At 36.7% G+C, this 23,558-nt stretch overlaps 1 protein-coding gene across 1 annotated transcript in view; it reads left to right on the top strand.

Moving 5' to 3' along the window:
• Window positions 1-23,558, top strand: part of CDC42BPA (CDC42 binding protein kinase alpha) — a 296,230-nt gene that overhangs the window by 105,913 nt on the left and 166,759 nt on the right. The window contains exon 5 of the mRNA XM_052654292.1: window positions 13,362-13,510. Within this exon, the coding sequence (XP_052510252.1) occupies window positions 13,362-13,510 (149 nt within the window). The remainder of the gene's footprint in view (window positions 1-13,361; window positions 13,511-23,558) is intronic.

The raw sequence follows: 23,558 nt of genomic DNA, 5'->3' as shown, positions 1-23,558 counted from the left end.
TTACTCATTACTTTGCACTGCTGTGCTCAGCAGACTATAAATTGCAGTGACATTTCAAGTGCTGTATATATGTTTATATATAATACACATATATATATCTCGCTATACCATGGCATTTTTTATTTAAATTAATAGCACATATGCCTCATGTCAAAATAAGAAAGGTAGATTTTTCAAACAGCATGCTTTAAAGGCACAGAAGATTGTGGATTATTTTATTAATAAATTACAGCATGGTGTTCATTACACCACTGTGCTTCACTTGTACTAATAGAATATAGTAAATGTCTACACGGCTAAACTGAGCACTCATCACAACATTCCTAACTCACAGGAAAGCAGCAGTCAGAAAAGTTAGAAAATGTAACCCAGTATCTTACCATAGCAGAATCTCTTCACAAAATAAAAAATTAAAGTGAGGCTGCAACTATAGTACCTGAGTGTCTCATTTATTAATCAGGCGAGGGAAGCCATTGATCAATATTGAGTTAATGAAATCATATATGATTGCAGCAGCCAAAGAAATGTGTCCACAGAAAATAAACTTGTCTAAGACTTAAGGAGAACAGTTGCTCAAAGAATTGAGGACATTGGAAGGAGCATCAATGGTAGATTATAAAAGCAGAGAGATATAATCATTTCCTATCACATTGAGAGGTTTTCTTTGACTCTTGAGTGGAAAGATTGTTGCTGATTCTGCTCAATCCTTGTTATTTGAGGAATCAGTGTTTGAGTTTGAAGTATCTGAGGAATTAGCCTCTCTGAACATTTTGTGGAATCATTATCATCATATTATTAGGTTGGCGCAAATGTAATTGCAGTTTCTGACAATGAATTTTAAATCATTATAACTAGGCTCGAATATATCTTTATTAATCAAAATAGGAACCATTACAATCAACACATTTTTGCCAATGAGAAATAAGTTTATTCCTGTAGTGTAAAAATCCATGCTTTGGGATTTGATGAACTCTTGGAAAGTATTTTCTACATCCTGCTGGTTGTGGAACCATTTTCCCTGCAGTAAGTTGTCTAGATACTTGAAGAAGTGGTAGTCGGTTGGCAAGAGGGCAGGTGAATATGGCATATGAGGCAAAACTTCGTAGCCTAATTCCTTCAACTTTGGAAGCATTGGTTGTGCAATCGGGCATTATCATGGAGAATTGGGTCCTTTTGTTGATCAGTGCTAGCCGCAGGCATTGCGGTTTTTAATGTATGTCATCGATTTGCTGAGCCTGCTTCTCAGATGTAATGATTTTGCTGGGATTCGGAAAGGTATAGTACATCAGACTTGCAACAGACCACCAAACAGTGACCATGTCCTTTTATTTGGTGCAAGTTTGGCTTTGGGAAGGGCTTTGGAGGAACTTCTCGGTCCAGCCACTGAGCTGGTCATCACCAACTGTCGTATAAAATCCACTTTTTGTCACAGATCACAATTCGATGGAGAAATAGTTCACTGTTGAGTAAAACAAAAGATGATGACACTTCAAAGCAATGATTTTTTTTGATTTTTCGGTCAGCTCGTAAGGCACCCACTTATTGAGCCTTTTCACCTTTCCAATTTGCTTCAAATGCCAACTGACTGTAGGATGGCATTGAAGATTGAATGCCAATATTGAATTCTTGGACAACTTCTTGAGTGGTTGTAAGATGATCAGCTTCTGTAACGGCTTCTGTCGTGGACGTTGTAAACTTTCAGTGTATGGCCACTGTGCTCCTCATCTTCAAGGCTCTTGTCTGCTTTGCAAAACTTCTTGCATCACCACTGTACCTTCTTTAGCAGTTCCTGGACCAAATGCATTGTTGATGTTGTGAGTTGTCTCTGCTGCTTTATGAGCCATTTTGAACTGAAGAAAACTGCTTGAGTTTACTTTTTGGTCTAACATCATTTCCCTAGTCTAAAATAAATATAAAGTAAACAGCGAGTAATAAGTCAGTAGCAAGAAACAAACAAACCGTAAAGCTAGAAATGTGCATTAAAATGATACATAACATAACCACATTTATTTAAGAATATATTCCAGTATCAAAGTCAAATTTCAATAATGCAAAAACTGCAGTTAGTTTTGCACCAACCTAGTATTTTCAAAGAATTTGAGAAAATATTGTTTTGATACAGCCTGAATTGTAATCTGCTAAAATGTGTCAACGGAGTGTGGTAAAACAGGAAAAGGCTTATTTGGACAGATTTATAAATTATGTGAAAATAATAGGTGCTTGAAGCCTGTGGATGTTCATTTTTGTGTTAATCAGCAGGCAGCTTGCTGCAAGTATTTGAATCTATCATGTATTGAACCAGTAGTATCAAAGTTGTGTTTCATTCAGTTTTTTGGAAACAATTAAAATCATTTCTATGGATTTTTTTTTTTGTCAAATCAAAAGCCAGACATTCTTGCTATGCCATACACCCATTCACTGATTTTACAGTGGTAACGTTTTATTACAGTATTTTGAACAAAGGGCTGGCTGAAATATTTCTGAATCCAAAACCACACCTTCAGCCATTATTGTAAAGTATTGAATAGGCTTGGAAATTAGCTTTTCCTGTAGACTTGATATGTTTTCAAAATAAATTTAATATAAGATTACAAGACAAAACAACACTTATATGAAAAACTATGCTGTGGTGAAGTCATTTTGACAGCTAATGTTTGAATCACAAGAAATGTCAAGTTGCTGTATCTACTTCCCATATTGTCAAAAGTGCAAAAGAGAGAGATCTCCATTTCCGTATAGATTTGCAGCAGGTAGATCTTTTGAGGTCAAACTACAGTTCTAACATCAGTTCTTGGCACCTGATGCAAGTGCAAAGAAAATGTTCATAGTTCAAAATCCGTTTAACTGGGCAGTGAAGAACTTCCATCTAACTTTCACTTAGAAGTGGTTAATCTGCAGTAATGACGTGCTTAAACCCAAGTATCAGGAGAAAAATTTAATAGCATTCTATAAATGCCTTACAGCTGAGGAATATGCTCAATCAAAATTATATACTCATGAACTGACACCAGTACCTTTTCTTGTGAATAGATAGTTTCACACATGGGATGTGTAGAGTCTCATTGTAGATCAGCATTTACAGATTTACATTTGTAGTAGATTTTTGATGACTTGAGGCTTCCCTATTAGTTCACCTGGTGAAGAAGCTGCCTGCAATTCAGGAGACCCTGGTACAATTCCTGGGTCGGGAAGATCCCCTAGAGAAGGGAGCAGCTACCCACTCCTGTATTCTGGCCTGGAGAATTCCATGGACTGTATAGTCCATGGGGTCGCAAAGAGTCGAACGTGACTGAGCGACTTTCACTTCAACTTTCTTTTGATGATAGGGATCACGAACTTTGAGCCCCAGTTAAGCAAACTTTTATATTCCCCTCTGCATACAAAAGGATTACATTTTCTCATTAGCAGTCTGTATTACCAAAATTGTACTAATTATCATTATATTTTGAATTTTGCTAATGAAATATGTGGAAATTTTTTCTGTTATTATATATGTACCTATATGTTATTTTGATTCTGCCTCTTGCCTGCCAAGCCTAAACCCTATTTACTATGTAGTCCTTTACAAGAAAACTTGGCCAACACCTTTTGCAGATAACAGTGAATACAAGGAGTGAATGAGAATCAATAAATAGTGCTTGTGAAATGAAAAAACAGATGTGCCTAGAGAAGACGGAGATAGGACACCTGAAGTAGAAAACTTGTGGACATGATCCGAGCAAGAAAGAGAATCAAAATACTGCGCCATGAAAGCTAAAGCAAGGAGAGTTGGTAGAGGAAACCATTAACAGTGTAGTATTGTTGTTATTGTTCATTCATGTCCAACTCTTTGCGACACCGTGGACTGTAGCACACCAGGCTTCCCTGTCCTTCACCATCTCCCAGAGCTTGCTCAAACTCACGTTCATTGAGTTGGTGGTGCCATCTGACCATCTTATCCTCTGCTGTCCCCTTCTACTCCTTCCTTCAATCTTTCCCAGCATCAGGGTCTTTTCTAATGATTTGGCCCTTTGCATCAGGTGCCCAAAATATCAGAGCTTCAGCTTCAGCATCAGTCCTTCCAATGAATATTCGGGATTGATTTCCTTTAGGATTGACTGATTTGATCTCCTTGCAGTCCAAGGTGCTAAATAAAAAAGAGATGACTGGAAATACTGTGCTCTCCCAAATCCTGTGTTTCAGCCTCAGTGGAATACCCTCCATTCTTGAACATTCTCTGTACTCTTCTATACTTTTCTTCATTTTTATTTTCCATAATACCTTTCATACTATGTCACTCCTCTTCTTCTTCCTGCCACTAGTCCTGTTGAAGTCTAGCCAGTACTTTAAAACTGTGCTCAAATTCTGTGTCTTAAAGTAATTCAGAATTCACAATTTGAATTAATCTTTCCTATTTCATTTTACCTTTACATTTTTAGTACTGCTATTATATGATTAACCTGTGTGTGTGTGTGTGTGTGTGTGTGTGTCTTTGATTTTTTTTGGTACAACTTAAAAATTTTTCAATAAATGACATGAACCCTGTTATCTTTGGCTAAAATATAATCAGAGATTAGTGAAACTTAATAGTTGTGGGGTTTATCTGATATCAGGACAGGTCAAGGTGTTCAGGCAGGGTCATTACTTGTCCTTATATTCCATACATGCTTCCAGAGTATAGTAGTGTTTTTCAGACTTCAAATTGTGACCCATTAGTGAGTTATAAGGAGAAGGCAATGGCACCCCACTCCAGTACTCTTGCCTGGAAAATCCCATGGATGGAGGAGCCTGGTAGGCTGCAGTCCATGGGGTCACGAAGAGTCGGAGACGACTAAGTGACTTCACTTTCACTTTTCCTTTCATGCATTGGAGAAGGAAATGGCAACCCACTCCAGAGTTCTTGCCTGGAGAATCCCAGGGACGGGGGAGCCTGGTGGGCTGCCGTCTATGGGGTCACACAGAGTCGGACCTGACTGAAGTGACTTAGCAGTGAGTTATAAAATCAATTTAGTAGGTTACAACCAGCACTTAAAAAATTGAATAGACTATCAAATGAGAGTTCAAGTAATATTATTTCATAACATTTATTTCTTTTATAATTACTGAATATTCATAAAACCATATTTTTTATTGTGAATTATAGTCAGAATTGCCTAAAAGTCATGACATAGAGCTTTGCACATTTTAGTTGCTTAGTTGTTAAACTGAATGGAATATTTGACTTGAATTGACCATACTTACATGAAATTTTAGAGATGAATGTATCATTTCAAATATAATCTGCATAGATAAGCAAATTTAAAAGTAAGTTAAACATCTGCCAAGTATTTGCCTAGCAAAATTATAACAGTTTATCATAGCTTTGCAAAAATTTTAAGATAAGGACTATAGACCTCTATGACAATATAGTCTACTGTGGATAGATATAACACTATATTTATGGTTTGCTTCAAATCTGTATTTTGCTATAAATATAGAAATATATAGAATGGAAATAAAGTGTTCAAATACCAATTTTTATATAGCAAAATTTTACCTAATTTTAAATTTAAAAAGCCTGATTTATAGTTCAGAGATTCTCCTCTGAGTTATTGAGTCTTTGCTTTTTGTATTTGACTTAGGATTAATACTTCTTTTTCAGAGACATTTCTAAGAAATTGTGTGTGTAGCCAGTCATTAATTATATTAGAATTAAAGTTTCACAATAACTGAGGAGGACTGAAATGCTCTAGAACGCCGATCTCCTGTGAAGTGTCAGTTTTTCCTTACGGAAACCTTCATGGTACGAGTCAGAAGTCCTAAATTATCTTAGTTATCATCAAAGATTTTCTTTTGAATATTTATAAAATATAAGAAAATAAAATCGTTTAAAAATATTGACAAGCCTAACTGTAGATACCCAAAAGGAAATTTTATTACACATAGTTATTTTCCAGAATAACTTTTAACCCTAGTAGCCCTAAACCAGTCAAACAAGTAATAGAATTTTCAGAGCTATACAGTTCAAGAAAGCTGTGATAAATATTCAGTAATTTGACTTTCATTTGTAATAAGTTCAGATTCACTATAGTCAGTTTATAAAATAATAATCATAGCATATGTGCATTTTATTTACTAGGAAGAAGTTGGATAATTTAATAAAGGATATTAAGATGTGATTAGAACATTTTTTTCCTTAAGAAAAACTCACTAAAGACAAGCCTACTTGGTTGCATGTATATGGACACATAAACTTACTCACTTAGACATCATTTAGAATATTACAAATCAACAAAATTTTCTTCTTCATATTTTTTATCCACTCTTTCCTATTTAGTTATTTATTTTATTTTTTTTTGGTTTGAGGGAAAAAACAGGAAGATATTTAAAGCAAAAGTTTTACTTTTTGAATTAACATTTGTAAACTGATTAGTGGGTGAAAGATATTTATTGAGTTGTATTTAGCCATATGAACTTCAAATTCTTACAGGAGTCCAGTTTGTACTGAAGATAGGAATAGTTAGAAAGGTGTTTTTGTAAAGAGTGAAAAAACAAAAAGCTAGAAGGGATAAATAAAAGTGGGACTCTAAGGACTAACTATTAATCTCTTCATGTTACAAGATGACTAAAGGAGTTTGGTGTTCTCCCTAAGAAGACTTCTAAAGCATATCTGTTCTGTGAAATGTTTCTTATTGTATGTTTTCACATGGCTTATTGTATGCCTTCATAGCATTCTTTTATTGTATGTTTTCACATACTTGAGCATTCTTTCCTTGGAATGTTGTTCCTTAAAAAGCAAAACTTTTAATTAAGGATTTTTTAGAAATTCAGAATTGGAAATTTTCTGATGTGTACATTCACATCTAAAGACCTGTTTATTTTGGAGGGATACAAGATTTCTGAAGACTTGGCCTGTATCCTTAATTTCTTTTTTTGTTATCCTGGTGCTTAGTACATGCTCTTTATGTCATGGATATTGGCAGCTTTTTTACCGAATGCTGAGACTCTTTAATTTCAGTAAGATGGAAACTGATCAGAGGATCAAGAACCCTGAGTTCTGACTTTCCCACTCTTGAATGTATGTTTGGACAAATAATTTATCTTCATTCTCTTTTATTACATAGCCATAAAATAGGAATAAACAGTTATATCCCTATCTCTAGTATAGGACACTATATAAATTATAATTACTGTACTTTAGTTCTATAGTTCGTACTTCTGGGGAAAGTGAAAGCCATGGCTACTCCAGCATGAACTTTAACTTTCTATGCTCTGACCTCAACATCTTCCTTTCATCTCTCCCTTGTATAGAAATTTATCCATATTTGGACCTCTTATTTTCTCTCAATGTGAATGAGGTATATCTTTATATTTAAGATTATTCTTATTGTCCTTTGCCTTTGACTCCATCACCTTTGACCTTTAGCAGAACTTGACTCCAGTGGTCAACTTCAGTTTGACTAGATTTTTTTTCCCTTCTATACAGTGATCTCTGTACAGTGATCTGTATACATTAAAAAGTTAATAGTCTCATCCTCTTAAGGTAACGGATGTTAACTTTGTTGTATCCTTTCATTTTTTATGCTTTGTAGAATTGCATGTTTGTGTGTGTATGATATTTTCTTCCTTTTTATAAAAATGGAATTACAAAGTACGTATTATACTGCAGCTTGCTGTTGTCACTTAAAACATCTCATTGGCATATATGTTTAATTTTCTCTTGGGCAACAGTATACTATTTCACAGAATGAAATATTCAATAGATCCAATTACAAGTTTTGATGTTGATCTCTATTCATATTTTCATATTTGCTCCAGTTATCCACAGTGCTATGCAGTAAGTACTTGCCTGTAAGCCTTACACATTGGAGCTTTTATTTTAATTGACTGTATTTGAAGGCGGGAGGAGAATGGGACAACAGAGGATGAGATGGTTGGATGGCATCAGTGGACATGAATTTGAGTAAACTCTGGGAGTTGGTGTTGGACAGGGAGGCCTGGTGTGCTGCAGTCCATGGGGTCGCAAAGAGTCAGACATGACTGAGCGACTGAAGTGAACTGATGTTCCTAAGAGTGGAAATGCTAGATCGAGGGGTATGCATCTTTAAAAATTCATAAATACTGTGATATTACTTCCCCAAATAGTTGTAGTCACTCATCTTTTAAAAAATCAGTGTTTGTTTTTTAACTCGCTTTCACTAAAACAGTAGTGATCTTTTTGCTAGTTGCATTGATGAAAGATATCTCACTGTTGCTTTGGTTTTGATTATGTATTAATTGGCTAATTGTGTTTCCTTTTAAGTGAGTTACCTGTTAATAGACTCAGCCTAGTTTTGCTGGATTCCTTCCCCTCTCCTTGACAGTTGATAGGACCTCTCTATGTTAGGATTATCATCTCCTCAACATGTCATCTGAATGTTGCCTCTCAGTCTCTGATTTTCTTAAATTTGTTTAAAGACATTGTTGCCATATTCAGTATTTTAAAGGTGGTCAGCCTGTAAGAAGTAGATACTTGTCCTACTGGATATTAAATTTTACTGATTAGTCAGTGAGAACAGTATGATACTGATACAGAAATAGACAACTATAGCAGAATAGAGTGCCCAAGAGCAGACCCAAGTGTATTTAGCATCTTAAAATATGGTGAAGGGGCATTTCAATTAAATTGGAGGAAAGAATGGAGTATTTAACTACTTGTTTTAGATAACTGACTCTCTGGATATGAGAAAATACTCTTCACACCTTGTACAAAAACTCAATAAATTTCAGATGAATAAGTGAACCAGATTAAAAATAGGTTCTTTCTCTTCCTATAGCAGTACCTTCTGCTTATCTCTGTCAGAGATTTATATTACGTTAAAAATGCCCATTTATTTGTATTTTTTCTTCGTTAGATTGTAAATACCACAAAGGCAAGAACTGTGTCTTGTTAATTGTATCTCCCCTGCGTACATGTAATGTACCTAGTACATTATTTATATTTATATATATATGGAATTAGTGAATGATTTCATTTGTCCCTCTTTTGTTCTGTATTCTATTTTCCACTCCCAAGAAAATTATCTACAGAATAAAATGTATTATAGAAAGCTGTTCACTTTGGCTGTAAACTTGCAGTAGTGATATAATCAAGAGAGGCCTGGAGCCTGGATTAGGATAGTTGGTAGGGTTAGAAGTAGATGGACTTCACAGATTTAGTAGGAAATAGACTCAACAACGGAGAAGGCAATGGCACCCCACTCCAGTACTCTTGCCTGGAAAATCCCATGGATGGAGGAGCCTGGTAGGCTGCAGTCCATGGGGTCACGAAGAGTCGGACATGACTGAGTGACTTCACTTTCACTTTTCACTTTCATGCATTGGAGAAGGAAATGGCAACCCACACCAGTGTTCTTGCCTGGAGAATCCCAGGGACGGGGGAGCCTGGTGGGCTCCCATCTGTGGGGTCGCACAGAGTCGGACACGACTGAAGCGACTTAGCGGCACCAGACTCAACAAAACTCTGATGATTTAGTTGAATGTTGTAGTGAACAATAAAGGAGAAAGCATAAAAGAATGACTTAGAGACAGTCACTGGGATATGCTGTGGAAGAAAAGGGCCTTTTTTTCCTACATGAGATTATTACTTGTCTGCTTTTTTGGATGCGTTTTGTCTGCCTAACACTAAAACTCTACTGCGAGTATAGTTCATTTTCTTTTCTCTTGCAAATCTCCTTTTGTGTTTTCTGCTTCTTGCTTTTCCCAGTTGCTGAATTGTGTCTTAACTGCACCTACTCTACCTCTGAGGACAAGGCAGGAGGGAAATGTGAATAGTCAGAGGCAGAACACTCTTAGCAGGCAGGATAGGAAAGCAAAGAACACTTAAGTACTTATGTTTTATTCTATCTCAAGGATGGTTGTATACTGTAGAAGAGATACGTGATGTACACTGAAAGATTGGAAGGGAAGGAGTTCGTGGAGTTTTGGGTTTGTTAAGGGCAGCACAAAGCATATTGAGGATGAACGTAGAAATAAGTGGTGACTCTTGGAACCTAAGTTTTAAATGGTGATGGTGGGTGGAAAAAATGTTAGGATGATTATTTTTTAGCTGATATTGATAGATGATATACTCAGACTTTAGGATTCTGGTATGGCAAGAATCGAGTACACTTTCAAGAGAGGAGAGCTTTTGATGTAAAAGCCTTTGATCTATTTATACTCTGTGTGGTACCAAAAAAAATCCTGATTGGTACCTAGTAAATGTTTATTGGAGAATAAGTTTTGCTTTATGACTTTCTATGTATAAATATTAGATTCCAGTTTTAATAGATTTTTTTTTTTAATTTGAAAAGTTTCTGTGTTTGCTACTATACTCAGAGTACTTCTTTTTAAAGTTAGAGCTATGGATTTCTTCTCCATATCCATTGCCAATTTTAACAACATGTTTAGGTTAACAAAATTTTACTACATTAAATTACTCTGTTCTAACCTTCTTGAGAGTCTGTTAAACATTAGACCTTGTAAATACAGCAACTAAACCATAGACCATAATTTGAAATACATTGTTTTCCTGATTTTCAAGGATTAACAAAATGAAATGTTTCTTTTATTTAACACAATTTCCCATGCTTATAATTTTAATGTATAATAATAAGAATGTGAATTTTCTCAAGACTTTTAAATCTTAATGTCAGCTTGGTAATAAACTTGAAATAGTAACTGTCTTCTATAATAAAATCACCTTAAAGACATTATAACTGGCATTTAAATATATTCTGTTTACTAACCTTCTTGTTAAATGGTGCACTCTGGAGAAGGTATCATTATTATAGTTATATAGATAAGAAAGTAAAGTGCCAAAAGAATTAATTTTTCAAAAGCCACTTATAACCCACAGTTAGAATTTGAATACAGGTGTTTCTGAGTACAAAACCTTCTTTCCACTATGTTTAGCTTTCACTCACTGTATAACATAACTATGTAACATAACAATATACTCATGTATATGTAATACATATCTAGAAAATAACAAAGAAGTAGTCTAGAAAATAGCGAGAAGTTACGACAGACATAGTCTATAATCTAACAACCCAGATTGCATTTTGTTGTGTACTCCTTGTTTTATCTTTTTTGATAGACATACACTGTAAAGGGACACTATTGTTTTTATTTACATTGTTGCACACTACTTCACTTCTGACATTAGATGTGTGGATTCGCCACACATCTAGCAATTCTCCCACACCAGCTGGGTGTCCTCTAATTTAACTCAATTCTGATACTGTCCACCTGGAGAAGGTATCAAATCTCACAGGTTAAGGGTTCAGTCCTTCAAGATGTCCCCACTATATACTCCCCAAAGCAAAGACCATGTTGTTACTTGTGGTTCTGACCTCCAGGCTGTAGATGAGCGATTTCTACCACCCTCTCCTCAAATTCAGTTTCTTTGCTAAAGCAGCTCACAGAACTCAGGAACAGCCCAGTGAAATAGATGTGAAGGGTAGGCACGGAGCGTCATGCCCACTCCCAGGATGTACCACTCTCCCAGCACCTCCACTTGTTCGTCAGCCTAGGTGCTCTGTAAAACCCCATGCTGAGTTTTTATGAAGGCCTCACAACTTAAGCATGATTGCTTAGATTGATTAAATAATTGGCCATTGATTTTTTTTTTTTAATTGAAGCATAGTTGATTTACAATGCTGTGTTAGTTGCTGGTGTATAGCAATGTGATTCAGGTATATGCATACATACACACACATACATATATATACATATTCTTTTCCATAATGTTTTATTATAGAATATTGAATATAGTTCCATGTGCTATGGAGTAGGACCTTATTGTTTATTTTATATACAATAGTTTGTATGTGCTATTCCCAAACTCCTAATTTATCCATCTCCCACCTCCTTTCCCCTTCGGTAACCATACCTACGTTTGTTTCCTACGTATGTGAGTGAGTCTGTTTCTGCTTTGAAAATAAGTTCATTTGTGTTACATTTTGGATTCCACAGATGAGCGATACCATATGGTGCTTGTCTTTCTCTGTCTGACTGACTTCACTTAATATGATAATCTCTGCATCCATCTACGTTACTGCAAATATTATTTCATGCTTTTAAGGGCTGAGTAGTATTCCATCATGTATATATACCACATCTTCTTTGTCCTTTCAGCTGTCAGTGGACATTGAGGTTGCTTCCACAGTTATAAACAGTACTGCTATAAACATTGAGGGTGTATGTATCTGTTCAGATCATCATTTCCCCCAGATATATGCCCAGGGGTGGGGTTGCTGGGTGATATGGATGTTAGTGATTTATTCAATTTCCAGTTCCTTTCCCTGGAGGTCACGAGTGAGGGCTCTGGGGGTAAGGGTGTGGGACTGAAAGTTCTGATACTGTACTCTTGATTGGTTCCCCAGGCAACCAGCCCCCATCCTTAGGTTTCCTAGAGGTTTTCCAAAAGTTACCTTATAGACTCTGGTGTGGCTGAAAGGAACTTGTTATAAATAACAAAAGACACCTTTATCTTGTCATTTGGGAAATTCCAATTTTTTTTTCAACTTCTGTATTTTAATTGGAGGCTAATTACTTTACAGTATTGTAGTGGTTTTTGCCATACATTGACATGAATCAGCCATGGGTTTACATGTGTTCCTCATCCTGAACCCCCCTCCCACCTCCCTCCCTAACCCATCCCTCTGAGTCATCCCAGTGCACCAGCTCTGAGCACCCTGTCTCATGCATCGAGTCTGGACTGACGATCTGTTACACATATGATAAAATACATGTTTCAGTGTTATTCTCTCAGATCATCCCACCCTTGCCATCTCCCACAGAGTCCAAAAGACTTCTATACATCTGTGTCCTTTTGCTGTCTCGCATATAGGGTTATCGTTACCATTTTTCTAAATTCCAGTGGTTTTAAGAAATTCTCTGCTCTATTCCCAAAATATATATATTTCTTATTATAAATCACAATATTACAAACCCATCAGAGTTTGTATCTAAAATTAGTTCTCCTCTGTTTATGTATACCTAAGAAAAGTCTTTACTGGTTCAAGATGAAGTAAGGAAAATATAGTGATGATGAAGATGAATTTATTTAACATAAATGACTCTTATATGAAATGTTGGTAAAACTGTGGTCTGCTGTAGGTTGACAATAATGATGTTATTTTTCACTTTTAAAGACAACATCAAAGCAATGATAATCCCATGTTTTTCCCTGTTTAAGTTGTTAGAAGATTTATTTACTACTCTATGAAATTTTTAAGACTTATTGCTGCTGGTCATCTTACATAGCTTCTTGTTAACTAACAGAAAAGTATTTAATCTGATGCTGTTTGACCTTGCTGTATGTTAAGTACATTGATTTTTCACTTGTATTTATTGAGTACATTTTATATTTTCATTCCTAGTACCTGGTTATGGATTATTATGTTGGTGGGGATTTGCTTACTCTACTCAGCAAATTTGAAGATAGATTGCCTGAAGACATGGCTCGATTTTACTTGGCTGAGATGGTGATAGCAATTGATTCAGTTCATCAGCTGCATTATGTACACAGGTGAGTAAGATGCAGTGAAGGAGTGGATTATATAAATGTCAGAAGAGATGTTTTTGTAAGAAAGTGATCATTTTGATGGCCATGGGATGATTTCTTCTTTGTAAACTGTTTGACAGGTATAATGATTTATTTTAAAAATTTCCTACAAATGTGTTATTTTGTATATAGTTTAAGATGGAATGAAAAGAAAAAGGCCATTTACAAAATGACTTTTATATAGGCCTGTTTTTATGCCTGTTTTCAGATGTTAAAAATCTCTATTTAAACATCTCATAATTTATGTGTAATAAAAAATGTTAAAACTTATTGGATGGTTTAAAAGGCAGCCTCACATTTTAAAAGGAAAGAAAGTAGGAAATCCTCGCAGAGTTATTGGTGAATTAATCATTCAGATGAGAAAATCTTTTGAGTTGTGCAAAATGTGGGAGAGCAAAGTCACTAAGGAGAGGCAGGTAAAGGGATCTTGGCATGTTAGAAAGAACAACCATTTACTAAGACAGCGGCTTGAAAACTTCAGGATATGCATCAGAGTCACGTGGAGTGCTGTTAAAACTCCAGAGTTTCTGATCTAGTAGGTTGGATGGGGCTGGAGAATTGGCATCTCTAGACCAGCAGCAGTTATCAGTAGCATCACCTGAAAAGGTGTTAGTTTTAGTCACTAAGTTGTGTCCAACTCTTCAACCCCATAAGTCGGACCCGATTGGCGACTAAGCTAACTAACACCTTCTCAGGTGATGCTACTGATACTGCTGCTGGTCTAGTGACTTCACTTTGGATAACTTATGCTAAGATAGCAATGGGTGTTTCTTTTGAGTGGCAAGTGATAAGTGTAATCTCTGTGAAGAACAGGAATGGGGGAAGAAAAAAATTTTTTCTGCCTCAGTGTTTATTTTGATGTGGGTATCTTATGTTGTGGATATCTTATGACGATTGATTTAATTAGTAATGAAGTTTTAGGACATCATTAAAATAATATTTTGGTTAAAAATTTTTGTATTTTTCAGATCTCAATTTTACTTTTCCTATTTACATGCTTTTCTCTGTTGATATCTGATAATCACAAATTTTATTGAAAACTAAAACATGAGCACACTTTAAAAATGGTAAAGCACAATGCAGTTTTTAAGATGGTACTGTGGTCTCCAGAGTGAATTATAGTATAAGAACCCAAAGTGCTTTTTTGTTGCTTAAGCAGTAATCCAAGATTTTGACTAAGGACTGTCATTTAAAAATACTTTAAGATATCATTTCATCGAACATTTAAAGAACGCTAGTCTTAGACTTGTGGAGTTTAGAGAAACTTTACTTGGCTCACATCTAAATTTTCAACAAGGAATGATCATTTCTGAAAATAATACATCCAGATACAGAGATAGTAAGTATAAGGTATTTCTGTTACCCTACTTTCTGCCAGGTTGTGACAGATATTCTTAACTGATCATAGGACCCTTTCCCACTGACTATATATGCAGTCTTTTAATTATTCTCAACATAGCATTCTGGGTATCCACTGACATATGGATTGAAATCCATTTCAACCCTCAGTGCTGCTTGAGTACCAGGCTGGGTTTAGAAAAGGCAGGAAAACCAGAGTTCACATTGCCAACATTCGATGGATCATAGAGAAAGCAAGAGAATTCCAGAAAAACATCTACATCTGTTTCATTGACTACTCTAAAGCCTTTGACTGTGTGGATCACAACAAACAGTGGAAAATTTTTAAAGAGGTGTTAATACACTCCATGTTACCTGTCTCCTGAGAAACCTATATACAGGTCAAGAAGCAAGAGTTAGAATCAGACCTGGAACAACGGATTGGTTCCACATTGGGAAAGGAGTACGTCAAGGCTATATATTGTCACCCTTCTTATTTAACTTCTGTACAGAGTACATCATGCAAAATCCTGGGCTGGATGAATCACAAGCTGGAATCAAGATTGCCAGGAGAAATCTCAATAACCTCAGATATGCAGATGACACCACCCTTATGGCTGAAAGCAAAGAACTAAAGAGCCTCTTGATGAGGGTGAAAGAGGAGAGTTTAAAAGCTGGCTTAAAACTCAGCGTTCAAAAAACTAAGATCATGGCATCCAGTTTCATCACTTCCTGGCGAATAGAAGGGGAAAAAGTGGAAGGAGTGACATTTTTTTTTCTTGGGCTTCAAAATCACCACAGACGGTGACTGCAACCATGAAATTAAAAGACCCTTTCTCCTTGGAAGGAAAACTATGTCCAACCTAGACAGCATATTAAAAACAGAGACATCATTTGCTGACAAAGGCCCATAGAGTGAAAAGCTATGGTTTTTCCAGTAGTCATTTACAGATTTGAGAGTTGGATCACAAAGAAGGCCGAGCACTGAAAAATTGATGTTTTCGTATTGTGGTTCTGGAGAAGACTCTTGAGAGTTCCTTGGATAACAAGGAGATCAAACCAGTCAGTGCTAAAGGAAATCAATGCTGAATATTCATTGGAAGGACTAATGCTGAAGCTCCAGTACTTTGGCCACATGATGTGAATAGTGGACTCACTGGAAAGACCCTGATGCTGGTAAAGATTGAAGGCAAAAGGAGTAGGGGACGGCAGAGGCTGGGTTGATTAGATAGCATCACTGACTCCACAGACATGAATTTGAGCAAATTCTGAGAGATAGTGAAGGCCAGGGGAGCCTGGCATGCTGCAGTCCATTGGGTCACAAAAAGTCAGACATGACTTAGCTACTAAACAATAACAACTTAATGTTAAATGAATCCTATTCATTCCATTATTGGACAGCTCCAGTGTTACAGAATTTTACTTTATGGTAAGCTCAATTTCTTTTTCTCCTAATCATTGGTCCTAGTTTTGCCTTTAGAGTCAAATACAGTAATCTAATTTATCTTATAGTCATCATGCTTTCTGAAGTCATCTCTTCTTTAGGTTAAATATCTAAATATTTATAGTGTCTCTGTTATCAAAATTTATATATTCTCTTTCCCACTGTCTCACACATGTACACATACACACACATACTCTCTCTGTTATCAACCTATGACCACTTCCATACCTCTTCTCTCTCCCTTCTTGTCTTTCTTTTTGCTTGGCAGTGAACATGTTCAGGTACGTCAGTGCTCTTCTTAAAATGTTATTCCCATTTTCTTGATAGACTGTTTTCAGCAAGTAGTTTACTGAGGAAATATTTGTTGAGTCCTCTTTTACAAATAGCATTGTACTATTTATATGTGAAATTTTAAGTATAGCATACAGTTCTGACACTGAAGACAAGCTTCTTGTCCATTTTGGAGCATGAAATATAAGATAAATAAAATTTAGTGAAGATTTTTTTAAAGATAAAACCAAGCTTATTTTAAAGTGTATATGGAAAGGCTACAGAACAAAAATAGCTAAAATGGTTTTGAAGAGGGAGAATAAAGTAAGAAGAATCACTGTAACTGATATTAAGACATACTATATTGTTGTCTTAAGCAAGACTCTGGTAATGGTGGAGGAATAAGCACATAGATCAGTAGATAGACTAGAGAACCCAGTCATAGACTGACACCAATCACTCCCAGCTGATTCTGACTAGTTGCAAAAGCAGTTCAATGGCGGAAACATAGTATGAAGTAAAGGAAGACACATTTGAGATGAATGACTCTCTTCAGTGAAATAGATAACATAAAAGATCTATTGTTGTTCATTCGTTTAATCATATCCACCTCTTTTGTTACCTCATGGACTGTAGCACACAAGGTTCCTCTGTCCCTAGTGATGTCCAGGCAAAAATAGTGGATTCGGTTGCCATTTCCTTCTCCAGTGGGTCTTCCCAGATCAGAGATCAAACCTGTGTCTCCTGTGTCAGCAGTCAGATTCTTTACCACTGAACCACCAGGAAAGCCCAAAGGAACTATATATATATATGTGTGTGTGTGTATGCAAATGAGCTAATATAAACAGTACATGTAATGAATGATCACTTGGTAATTTGTTGTATGCTGTGTTAAAGTATAGAATAGTGTACTGATCAAATTATTTACTTTTATATTTGCCTTATGGCAACCCACTCCACTGTGCTTGCCTGGAGAATTCCATGGACAGAGGAGCCTGGTAGGTTACAGTCTATAGGGGTTGCAAAGAGTTGGACATGATTGGAAGTGACTAATACTTTTTCTCCATAGTTTTTAAGCTTCTGGAGGTAGAGACTATGATGTTTGCCTTATTGTGTTTAATAGATAAATTTTATTATGTATCTCTGGAGGTTTCCTTCCTCTACACAGGAAACCTTGTGTTTGTTTCAAAGTCATCTTACTGGATGTGGGTTAGTTGGTTTTTGCAATATAGTATTCCCATTGTCAAATCATATTTTAGGAACAGTTACTATTGCATCTATTATTTAGACTATACATAAACTTAAAAAATAGTCAAATCAGTGATTATGTTATGTCCACTGGATTGTATTTCCTCATAGTGTAGTAATTTATCTACATGTTTATTCGTTCCTTTTCTTTCTCCTATCATTCCACAGTGGATTTAGGTAGTTTAAAGTGCATGTAATGAAACAGTGGCAGAATATTTGTATGACTAAAGAATCATGAGATAGAACTTATAATTAAAGATGAAGAACCTAAATCAGGAAAAAATAACCAATGAGCAGCAGTTGTTGCTATGTTTTTGTGTTTTTCATGCTTGCCTTTACTTGTTTCACTTGGTATATTGCTTATTCATGTAAAAATGCTCATATTTCATATCAGACAAAAATCCTAAGGTCTCAGGCACACCAATTTTTTGTTGGATAGACTCTGTCTCTGAGGTCAAATTAGATCGGTTTTGTGGAAGCTAATGGAGTGTGTGTGCTTTCCTGTGTTTGTCTTAAATATTAAGTACTGGCTTCAACAAATCCTAGGGTGGAAAGTATTTTTTGAAGTACTCTGTCCTTACTCTAGTCCAAAAATAAAACAAGAGGCAAAAAATAATTCCCTTATTTTTCATGGATTTCTTCACCACTTCTTTTTCCTCATGGAATTTATTCAGTATTCAAGATTCATGACTATAGTTTTTATAAACCTCACCTAGTAATGTTAATACTGTTTTATGTAATATGGTTAACTCTAGGGTAAAGTATACTGATACATTACAAGAAATGGGTCATACCTATTTTTATAGAATTTTTTGAGGGAAATAACACAGAATTCAGTTTCAAAAAAGTTTTTTCATCCCTTATCCCATAAGATTTTACGAAGGATAGGTATGTACATGCCTCCACCAGGGCTTCAGGCAGATTTCTTCTCTTTTCAGCATGGATATGTAGTATGATTTGTCAGTTATTCTCTTGGTATATGTAAAATCATTATACTTTTATAATGAAATAGAAATACTTTGAAGCCCAAGGCTAATAAAAAACTCCCTTCAGTCTCCTACAGGTCTGAGTCTCATTTGAAAACTAGAATTTTTGATACTACTAATGAAGGAGTTATTTGTATAATACCTTAAAATTACTAAAGAATAGATAGTTTTATAGTTAGAAATTGTCAGACTAGAGTTGTAGGTGAAGTTGGGATGTCAGCCATTATAGAGATCATTTTACTTAAAGATAGTCTTTGTATTACAGTGCTTTTAGTATTTCAGTAACTGCAAGCAATCTGGGCCAACTTCACAACTTAAAGGGACCAGTCTCAAAAGACCACCCTTACTTCTGGCACCAATTACAGTTCGGGGGGGTTCCCAAAACCACTTTCAATTTTAACAATTTTTAAGAAAGATTCAGAAAACTCACTGAAAGCTCTTCTACTTAAAGTTCCAGTTTAACACATGGAAAGGGTATAGAGTAAAATCAGCTGGGAGAAAGAAGTGCACAGGGCAGCTCTCAGGAGAAGTACCAAACCCAGGGCTTCTGTCCTCTTCTCCTTGTGAAGTGAGGATCGCATTACTTCCCGGGCATCCATGTGACAGTACCCGTGGAGTACTGCCAATCCCAGAAACTCACCTGAGCGTTCGGTTTCCAGAGTTTTGGGGATTGCTCAATCGCATATTGCCTATACGACTGACCTTTCATCTTCAGCCCTTTCCTGCAGTTGAGATGATACTTTCCAGTCCCTTTCAAAGATAAAAGTGATACTACATGGACCAAACAAATTACATCATCATGAATTACATTGTTAATCTGTTTGGTGGCCCAAGGCCCCAGACAAAGATGCCCTATTGGGTATGATGTTCCAAGGTCCTAGAGGTCACCTACCAGTAGCTGCAGCAAAAGCCAGACATCTCTTTGGATAAGATTAGTTCTTCACTGCACAGGCCACTTCCTGGCCTTTAGCCAAGGCTTTTTTACAACAAAATGGTCATATTTGGTGGGGTGGGGTGCTTAGATTTAGTGTAACGTTTATATAATGAACAGAGCAATAATTCCAGTGTGAGTATGTCTGTCATTTGGAGGAGCTCAGTAGGGATAAATTCAAAGAAACCAGTAATTCATCTAATAAGGCCGTATTAGATGGTCTTCATATTTTTGTACTACTATGTTAATTACTTGTTTTCCCCCTTTGATCTGTTATTTGTACCATATGATAAACTTGTGCAGAACTGTTTAGCATAGAATCTAGCTGAGGGTTAGCAAAATTGAGTTCTTTCTCTAGCTGATCATTTTATTATGTCCAGAGGAGGCTTTAACTAAATCTTCTGATACATTTATTTATTAATATCAGTATTATCAAAAGACCTATGTAATGTAATTGAATCTTACCAGCGAGGCCAGTGTTAACACCATATGGTGAGTCAGAAGATGCTGGCATATTACCAGGGTCCCACTGAGTTAGCAACCTATAGTCCATCATCATGTCATGTGACTAAATTGTCTCCCAGAACAATGGCACTCAGGTTTGCAAAATTCCATTTGATGATGCCAGGTGCCAAAAGCAGGAAGTTGTTTCAGCAACATATGGCTTCACCCCTTGTGGTATCTTGTGTAATTGAGCTAAGAGACAATATCATCTCTTGCTCTAAGCCTCTCTCAGAGCTTCAATATAATATTGGATTCCCCTTATTACATAATCTATTTATTTATACTTTTATCCTTAGCTATTACTTTTTCTTCTCTCCATCTGTCACTTATTCTTGCCCAAACTTTTGGTCCTTTGGGAAAAATGTTAGGTTTGACCCTGTGCTGGTCCAGATTGGCAGCAGCAGTACTAGCAGGTGCCTCCATACCAATGCATTGATGCAGTGTAGGGTTGCATAAATACAGAAATGCCTATCTGAGTGACCAAGCAACCCATTTCACCAGATGAGAAGATGGCATGACTCACCCTACCAAGTCCTTGGGAATACTGACATTAAGGTTTAAGGGCTAGAATTTCTTCTTAGGAACTATCCTTGCTTTTGGCATCTACAATTGCAGCCCTGGTGCTGAGACTCTGCATCTGGTAGGAAGGTGAGATGAGGAGGGAAGAATTATACAATCATACCATCATCTTATGGACAGAGGTTCATGACATTGTACAGGAGACAGTGATCAAGAACATCCCCAAGAAAAAGAAATGTAAAAAGGCAAAATGGTTGTCTGAGGAGGCCTTACAAATAATTGAGAAAAGAAGAGAAGCTAAAGGCAAAAGGGAAAAGAAAAGATATACCAGTTGATTGTACAGTTCCAGGGAAAGCAATAGGATACTGAAAGAGGAACTCCCCTGGTCAGTAGGTGCCCAGTATGCTACTGGAGATCAGTGGAGAAATAACTCCAGAAAGAATGAGGGGATGGAGCCAAAACAAAAACAATACCCAGTTGTGGATTGACTGGTGATAGAAGCAAGGTCCGATGCTGTAAAGAGCAGTATTGCATAGGAACCTGGAATGTCAGGTCCATGAATCAAGGCAAATTGGAAGTGGTCAAACAGAAGATGGCAAGAGTGAACGTCAACATTCTAGGAATCAGCGAACTAAAATGGACTGGAATGAGTGAATTTAACTCAGATGACCATTATATCTACTACTGTGGGCAGGAATCCCTCAGAAGAAATGGAGTAGCCATCATGGTCAACAAAGAGTCTGAATGCAGTACTTGGATGCAATCTCAAAAACGACAGAATGAGCTCTCTTTGTTTCCAAGGCAAACCATTCAATATCACAGTAATCCAAGTCTATGCCCCAACCAGTAATGCTGAAGAAGCTGAAGTTGAACGGTTCTATAAAGACCTACAAGACCTTTTAGAACTAACACCCAAAAAAGATGTCCTTTTCCCTATAGGAGACTGGAATGCAAAAGTAGGAAGTCAAGAAACACCTGGAGTAACAGGCAAATTTGGCCTTGGAATGCAGAATGAAGCAGGGCAAAGACTAATAGAGTTTTGCCAAGAAAATGCACTGGTCATAACAAACACCCTCTTCCAACAACACAAGAGAAGACTCTACACATGGACATCACCAGATGGTCAACACCAAAATCAGATTGATTATATTCTTTGCAGCCAAAGATGGAGAAGCTCTATGCAGTCAACAAAACCAAGACCAGGAGCTGACTGTGGCTCAGATCATGAACTCCTTATTACCAAATTCAGACTGAAATTGAAGAAAGTAGGGAAAACCACTAGACCATTCAGGTATGACCTAAATCAAATCCCTTATGATTATACAGTGGAAGTGAGAAATAGATTTAAGGGACTAGATCTGATAGAGCGCCTGACGAACTATGGACACAGGTTCATGACATTGTACAGGAGAGAGGGATCAAGACCATCCCCATGGAAAAGAAATGCAAAAAAGCAAAATGGCTGTCTGAGGAGGCCTTACAAATAGCCTTGAAAAGAAGAGAAGCCAAAAGCAAAGCAGAAAAGGAAAGATATAAGCATCTGAATGCAGAGTTCCAAAGAATAGCAAGAACAGATAAGAAAGCCTTCCTCAGCAATCAATGCAAAGAAATAGAGGAAAAGAACAGAATGGGAAAGACTAGAGATCTCTTTAAGAAAATTAGAGATACCAAGGGAACATTTCATGCAAAGATGGGCTTGATAAAGGACAGAAATGGTAAGGACCTAACAGAAGCAGAAGATATTAAGAAGTGGCAAGAATACACAGAAGAACTGTACAAAAAAGATTTTCACGACCCAGATAATCACCATGGTGTGATCACCCACCTAGGGCCAGACATCCTGGAATGTGAAGTCAAGTGGGCCTTAGAAAGCATCACTACAAACAAAGCTCGTGGAGGTGATGAAATTCCAGTTAAGCTATTTCAAATCCTGAACGATGATGCTGTGAAAGTGCTGCACTCAATATGCCAGCAAGTTTGGAAACCTCAGCAGTGGCCACAGGACTGGAAAAGGTCAGTTTTCATTCCAATCCCAAAGAAAGGCAATGCCAAAGAATGCTCAAACTACCGCACAATTGTACTCACCTCACATGCTAGTAAAGTAATGCTCAAAATTCTCCAAGCCAGGCTTCAGCAGTACATGAACCGTGAACTTCCAAATGTTCAAGCTGGTTTTAGAAAAGGCAGAGGAACCAGAGATCAAATTGCCAACATCCGCCGGATCATGGAAAAAGCAAGAGAGTTCCAGAAAAACATCTATTTCTGCTTTATTGACTATGCCAAAGCCTTTGACTGTGTGGATCACCATAAACTGTGGAAAATTCTGAAAGAAATGGGAATACCAGACCACCTGACCTGCCTCTTGAGAAACCTATATGCATGTCAGGAAGCAACTGTTAGAACTCAACATGGAACCACAGACTGGTTCCAAATAGGAAAAGGAGTACGTCAAGGCTGTATATTGTCACCCTGCTTATTTAACGTATATGCAGAGTACATCATGAGAAACACTGGGCTGGAAGAAGCATAAGCTGGAATCAAGATTGCTAGGAGAAATATCAATAACCTCAGACATGCAGATGAAACCACCCTTATGGCAGAAAGTGAAGAGGAACTAAAAAGCCTCCTGATGAAAGTGAAAGAGGAGAGTGAAAACATTGGCTTCAAGTTCAACATTCAGAAAACGAAGATCATGGCATCCGGTCCCATCACTTCATGGGAAATAGATGGGGAAACAGTGGAAACAGTGTCAGACTTTATTGTTTTGGGCTC

This window comes from Budorcas taxicolor, chromosome 16, assembly GCF_023091745.1.
Source record: "Budorcas taxicolor isolate Tak-1 chromosome 16, Takin1.1, whole genome shotgun sequence".
NCBI classification, from domain to species: Eukaryota; Metazoa; Chordata; class Mammalia; order Artiodactyla; family Bovidae; genus Budorcas; species Budorcas taxicolor.
The sequence above is the reverse complement of the archived record's forward strand: the minus strand, read 5'-3'. Positions and strand labels throughout refer to the sequence as shown.